At 39.0% G+C, this 6,868-nt stretch overlaps 1 protein-coding gene across 1 annotated transcript in view; it reads right to left on the bottom strand.

Moving 5' to 3' along the window:
* Positions 1-6,112, bottom strand: part of prkd2 (protein kinase D2) — a 35,078-nt gene extending 28,966 nt beyond the window's left edge. The window contains exon 1 of the mRNA XM_027013397.2: positions 5,235-6,112. Coding sequence (XP_026869198.1) covers positions 5,235-5,561 — 327 coding nt within the window. The 5' untranslated portion in view covers positions 5,562-6,112. The remainder of the gene's footprint in view (positions 1-5,234) is intronic.
* Between the last annotated feature and the right edge of the window lie 756 nt (positions 6,113-6,868).

Genomic DNA, 6,868 nt, shown 5'->3' on the forward strand with positions numbered 1-6,868 from the left:
CAGGTAAGTTGATAGGAAAGCCTCAGGGATCTCCAAAGTCTACACTGCGAAGCATATTTTTATTCAGAAAAAGAAAGTAGAAAAGAAGTAGACAAAATGAATGAGTGATCAAATATGGAAACAGTATTATAGAAAAGCTACTTAAAGGATGAAGCTGGAATCCGATATGCCTAATTGTGTTCCAACTACAGCGCTTAACTGGTGTGTGGCATCGTGACTGCCACTGCTAACGTGTCCCAAAGCGTTAGTATATCAGTAATTAAATATATGCAGGAATCTGAGTTGTGTACTTGGAGGACAGCAAAACTCTTGTGTGCAATAATGCATACTTAGCCAAACAATTGCATAAATCTTTAGTCAGGCTACCAAAAGTTCCAATATCAGAGTGTTCAGAGCTTCAAAGTGTTTACGTAAAAATTGTTCTCTGATAATAATAAAAAATAAATAAATCCTCCTTTGTAATGTTTATTTTTGTTTTACAGCATATTATTAGCTAGCTACGGCCATGACTAACTTTAACAACTTTACTAGTCACATACATCACTTGCATGTAAATGAAAGAAAAGCAAAGGTGACATCATAGTATGTTTGGTTTGCAATTATATTGATTACTTGCATACTGACATATATACTGGCCAGTGTTCTTACCTAACATGTATGAGCTAGTGTATCAATATCCAGAACACAAGTCAACAACTGGACTCGTTGCTTCAATCTCATATATCCTTCCTCCTTTACAAACATACTTTAATAGACTGAATCAGGCCTTACCAAGTTTCTCCTTTCAGCTTTCTCTTGGTCTCTCTGTTTTTATTTGTCTTTTTTCCTTTTTCTTTCTTTTCTTGGCAGTGTGAAGCAGAGTTCTCACTCAGCCCTGAGGTCGTGTGTTTACCAACTCTGGTAACCCACTCATTCTCTCCTTCTGCCCTGCCTCACCCTGACATACAGAAACCACTTGGTGTTCCCACAGTCCATACTCACTTAAGACCTACTCACAGTATATATACATACACACATCCCCATATTTAACTATATTGCCACAAACAACTTACATACACATTTCCCCACATTTAACTATATGCCCACACAGGGATTAATACCCCACCATCAGGGCCTAAGAGTGATGCATACAGGAGCCTGCATTTCATTCAGTCACACCAAGAGATCTCCTACTCTCAGGTCAACATACAGCTTAATCAAAGGTGGAATTATTCATCGTGTGCTTCTGGAAATAAAAACCATTTGTGATCTTATAAAAAAGTCTTTGGAATCAGTAAAATCAAAGAAAGCACATGCAACATTGGCTCAAACAACACAGAGGCAGTGGTAGTTCAGTGAATAAGTTACTTGACTATTAATTAGAAGGATGTTAATTCAAGCTCCACTACTGCCAAGTTGCCACTGTTGGGCCTCTGAGCAAGGGCCTTAACTCTCAATTGCTTGAACTGTGTTTAATCATAATTGTAAGCTGCTTTGGAAGTGTCAGCTAAAGGTAAATGATTCCATGCTGGACAGTTTGAAGAAAACCAAATAACGTCAAAGTGGCAGAATATTTTTGTCATGTCATAGAAGAAACATAAGATTTGTTTACCTCTGGGATCAGCCTAGATCAGTATACATAGATCAGCTCAGTACTGGGTAAGATGACTATGCAATGAATAAAACAATGCTATATCATATGAATCACTAGATACATGACCAATCATCCCAGACACATGTACTCAACTTCAGACATGCTCTTTTTTGCAGTGCTGTCTTGGTAGAGACACAGGACAGTCATACACCAGCCTTTACATCGCCCATCAAAGTAAACACTGAACGAACATTCTTGGTGACAGCTTGAAAGCCAGTACCACTTTCTTTCACAGGTCTTAGCTTTCATTATTTTCTTTACGTCCATCTCAATATAGCCTGAAGTCCAGGTTCTAACTGTTCATAGTAAGACCACATGATTTGTTTCAGACTAGGGGAAACTTCCTCCATGACCAGGCAACTGTGCATGTTTTTTTTTCTGCTTTTCTCTCCTCCACGCCCTGTTGAATCATCCTCCCTTTGAATAGTCAAATATTCAAAAGGTTTTCAAACCCAGCAAGTACAGCAGCGATTTAACCAGGAAACACAGGCACCATGCAAAGCTGCCCCGTACTCATGTAAATAATGACAGCAGTGCCGAGCGAGTTTCATTAAACACGCGGATACTTGGTGGTGCACCACTACCACTGTTTCTTTCTGCAGCTGCACTTTCAGCCATGACAACATTTTTAAATAAAGCACAAAAGAAACCAGAGGCAATTTAGAGGCAGTTTTCTTTCATAACCTGCACTTCCAAAGATTCTACTAAAACAGTACCAGCACCAGGAATCAAATATTCAGCATATGTTGTTTGAACAGAGGAGTCAAAGTCTTATTCAACATTGTTCAGCAAATCTCTATTCAGTACTTTAAGAAGGGAGAGTACTTGTTATAAGTCCTAGTGTTGGTAAATGTGGGGGTCTAGACTCAGATTTCTGTGTAAAGTTGCATTTTGATCTAATATAAAATAAGCCATTATATAAAAAATGTAATCAAAATAAATAAAACTACCTTAACATTATAATGTATTGTTTTAGACAACAAAGCAATACGCGATTACAATGCTATGATTTTTTAAGTAATGTCTGAAAGCATGGCTTCCATCTCTGAAGTCAAAGGGTAACCATGGATCTTATGTGACTTTCAGGGACATAAATTATACTAGTTTTTGTGAAAACGTATTCTTGTTCATCCTCTTTACATGGGTCACATAAACATTTTTCTGAAGTTATGAGGAATGGCTGAATTTGATGTAGTACATTCAAACTCACCTTACAAAAAAACATTAAAGCAAAAATTCAATGCATCACTTGCATGTAAATGAAAGAAAAGCAAAGGTGAATTAAAAATTGTAAAATATTTTTGCAGCAGGCTCAAAATTCTTTAACTTTCATTAGTAGATCTTTAACTTTCTTTCTTTAGTAGACCTCTAGAAAGAAAATATCTAGCATAACTGTGAATACATAAAACCCAGAGCAGCAGAAACCGGAAGGTAACTGGAAAAAATCTAAAGACTGCAGTGTACAGAAAGAGAAAATGGAAAAGGAGGTGGACATAGTCTTCGCTCCAGGAGGAAACAGGTCACATTTCCTTCTCTTTATCCCACACACAATGGCCTCAGAGTAAGAGGCAATGGGAGGGGACATCCTTGCAGAAAAAAAATGAATAATTCAGCATACCTGGTAAAACTAAAAGGTGTAGTTTGATGGAGGGTTTTTTTTTCTATAGATTGACTATTTAGGTATAGACAAACATTAGCAAAGGCTAAGATTCAAATAAGAGAAGTCGTATATCTTAGTAAAACTGGCAACTTTATCCTGGAAAGGGAGGTGTTGGGCACCACAGCCTCAAACGTTTGTAGCCCAGTGGAAAACGGTGTCAGTGGAATCAAGGGAGATGTTTAAATAAACAGAGAAGGTGCCATGAGTCACATACTCTTGTAACACAAAGAGAGAGGTGGAGAGAGAGACAGAGAGAGAGAGAGAGAGACAGAGACAGAGACAGAGAAATTCCCAACTCACAAATCTCCCCACCTAGACTTACGATTGCTGGAAAGGGAACACAATGGCAGGTTTGTATTTATCAAGGGATTTGTGCTGAAGTGAAAAGCACATCACATCAATGTTCCTGATGGAGTGCTTCATAAAAGTACTTCTAGTAACAAATGTTGTGGCCCTGGCATCCTGGGGATGTGCAGGAGTGATATCACTTGACAAATAAATCATACATTTGCTCTCTGAAACATTTGTGTGTTGCTACCCTGAGGATACTTTGGATAGAGAAAAAGTGCAGAGTTCTCAAAGTTAGCCATTAAGTCTACAAATTTCATCTCATTGTTCATAGGTTGAGCTTTGTTAAAAGTCAACCAAAAACATTAAAACCTTTCATTGTAACCAGATCAACATAACATTCCCTTTCCCAACTAGCCTGCAAGTCTAATAAATTAAATTAAATTAAAAATCATGGTGTCAAAAGCTGGTATCCAGGCACAAACATGATGAAATTGCATCCATAATTTGCAGACAGAATCAAAAGACAGCAGTAAGCCATTTATACTATGGATCATTGCTGCCTGTGTCCTGTGTTGAGCTTCAAAACCAGACTGAAAGGTTTCATGTACCGCATTTCCATTCAGATTCACTATAGTTGCTGGGCAACAGCTTTTTCTGCTCTGTGAAAGAAAGGCTTGGCTCAAACAGATGATGATCGCTTTTGAGGTGTTAAAAAGGCCATGATTACTATAGATCAAGTAATGAAGATGTAGAAACCTCTGAGTTGAAACTGGCATTCTGCACATCATATACATTTTAATTTAGATCTATTACACCTGAGTACTAAGTGAAAATAATAAATAAATACATTTTAATTGGAGTAAAGAAATAAAGAACTTAAACAGTCCAACTAATCTAATGATGTTAGACAATGACACATCACATTCTATGTTGGCAAAAGTTGAATAATGTGTGCACGTAAGTTTTGTGCCACTACATCTGATGCTATTGCTTTCAAATCACTTCTTTGTCTTAGACTTCATCATGGCCCATGTGTACAAATCCTCATACTTTCATAAATGATGCCCCTCATGCACAGCCACAGTTTGAATGTTTTATGCAACCTTAATCACAGTTTAATTTTAGTTTGCTGGACGTTTTGTGGGAGACTGTTTATTACTTAATGTATTTTTCCATTCGGGATTGAATTTGGGAGGAAACAAAACAGCAGCTTCAACAAAAGTCAAGTTCAAGTCGGTTAGCTTGTAATCAGGATGTTTTAAAGGGAGATGTGCAGGACACTACACAATACTCCAGTGTTTACTTCCTACATGGTACACCTGCCTCCACCGTCTGTGTTATGTGAGATAGCACCCATGCATCAAATGCAATTTGTGTCAGAGATTCAAACCAAGAATTCATAAGATTATATCTACCAACTGATTTTTTTTATTTTTTTTTAAACTACAAACAATGAACTCTCATGAAGATTTTAAGACCATTATGGTCTTTAGACCAAGACTAAACTAAATCTAGACCAAAACAAACTCAATCAAGACTTAGCATATCAGTCCAAAAATAGAGTAGAATATTAACACAAGCAGGTCTATTGGAAGAACAAACAGCTCTCTAATACCAGATGTAATTAATCAAACTCTCTTTGGAACCCACCTTTTGATCCACAATGGAGCAGGCGATCTGTTTGACATAGGCCAGATCCGCTGTTACAGGCAGAAGCACAGACTCTCTGGTCAGTCCTATCTGGATGATGAAGGAGACACCAGCTGGTGTCGAAGGCATCAAGGACATATTGGAAGCACCACTGGAGCCCTGGGATACCCCTGTGTCCATAGAAGGGAACCCTGCTGTGTGAGTAGCAGGCAGTGAAATCTGGGTGGCATTTTGTATCACCACTGATCCAGGGGGAGAAGGCCCGCCAGCTGGAAAGAACACCTGAGACAGTGGTCCTGAAGGCATAGCAGGACTGCCATTGGCCATTCTGAAGACTTAAAGCCAGGCAGGCAGGAGGCAAGCACTAGGGGTATGAGGGAGGACGAAGTACACACCTACACTCCAACACAGTTCACTCGCTCGTAAACTGTTGCAGTCCACTGCGTATCTTCTAGGAGGTCCAGGGTAAGGGAGGAGAGATCCCTTTCCAGGAAGTGCAACTTGTTGCTTCTTGTGTTCTCTTCACGTCCCAAAATGCTGCACTTTACATTTCCAAGAGTGTGCAGGTGAGAAAAAGGGAAGATGAAGTCAGCTTTCATGGAGAAAGCCCTGCCCCCTCCTCCTCAGCCTTCTAAGGGTCCCCCTCTTTCTCTGTCTTCCTATTCCAAAGCTGCTCTGAAGAGGAGAAAGTCCAAACTTCAACAGGAAACACACAACAGGGGAAAAAAGACAAAAAGAAGAAAGATTAAAAAATAAAGTTTGTATCTCAAGGCTTGTTCATACAAGATGGCCTCCAATTACAGGAAATAGTGAAAGCAAGAGAGATCGTCTGGTTAGGCTTGCTCTGCAAGTCAAGCTGTATTTCAGTTTCTTGTTGAGTTGAGCTAAACTGAATATGTGCTGCCTGAAAGAATTGAAGACACTCCCTCTTGCCTTGTCTCCACCTCTAACTGTCTGAACTTGCCAGACCTGAGAAGGAAGTGAACTGATTGACAATGCTCTCAGCCAATCAGATGTTGGAAGAGCTGTAAAGCAGTATTTCTTGTTCTCACAGCCTCATGTGCTCCTCCCTTTCTCTCGAGACACGTTTGTCTTTTTCACTCCCCCACCCTGGAACAGCCTTGCCTTCCGTGTTTTGCCCAGGAGCAAGACTATAACTTATTCTCTTTACCTCTCTTTCACAAACCATTTCCCCAGTAATATTCTTTTCTTATTTCCAATGTCATTTGCCAGCCATGTACACATTTGCATAGGCAGTTAAAAGGCACTCTTAAGGAGAAAAGGAGCTATGCATAATTGCAGCTGTAATGGGATAGAAGGAATGCAACTTTGTAAACATTGCCTGAGTAAAAAGGTGACACTGCAAAATGAACGTATATTAAGTATAATTTAAAAAAGATAAGACGACAAAACTTTTTTGCAACACACTTAAAAGGTTTCCCATGTGAGGCAGACTGCAGATAAGTAGATTATGTGAGACTAAGTCAGTTCCCTTGGTATTGTTCTCCATCACAAAAACAAAGTCCCACTTACAGCCTTAGATAAAAAAAAGTACAACTGTTTCCTTAAAAACACACACAGAACAACTCTGAAGTGGCCAATAAAATAACTTCAGAAGAAATGTGGTTTAATGT

This window comes from Electrophorus electricus, chromosome 15 (genome assembly GCF_013358815.1).
Source record: "Electrophorus electricus isolate fEleEle1 chromosome 15, fEleEle1.pri, whole genome shotgun sequence".
Classification (NCBI taxonomy): domain Eukaryota; kingdom Metazoa; phylum Chordata; class Actinopteri; order Gymnotiformes; family Gymnotidae; genus Electrophorus; species Electrophorus electricus.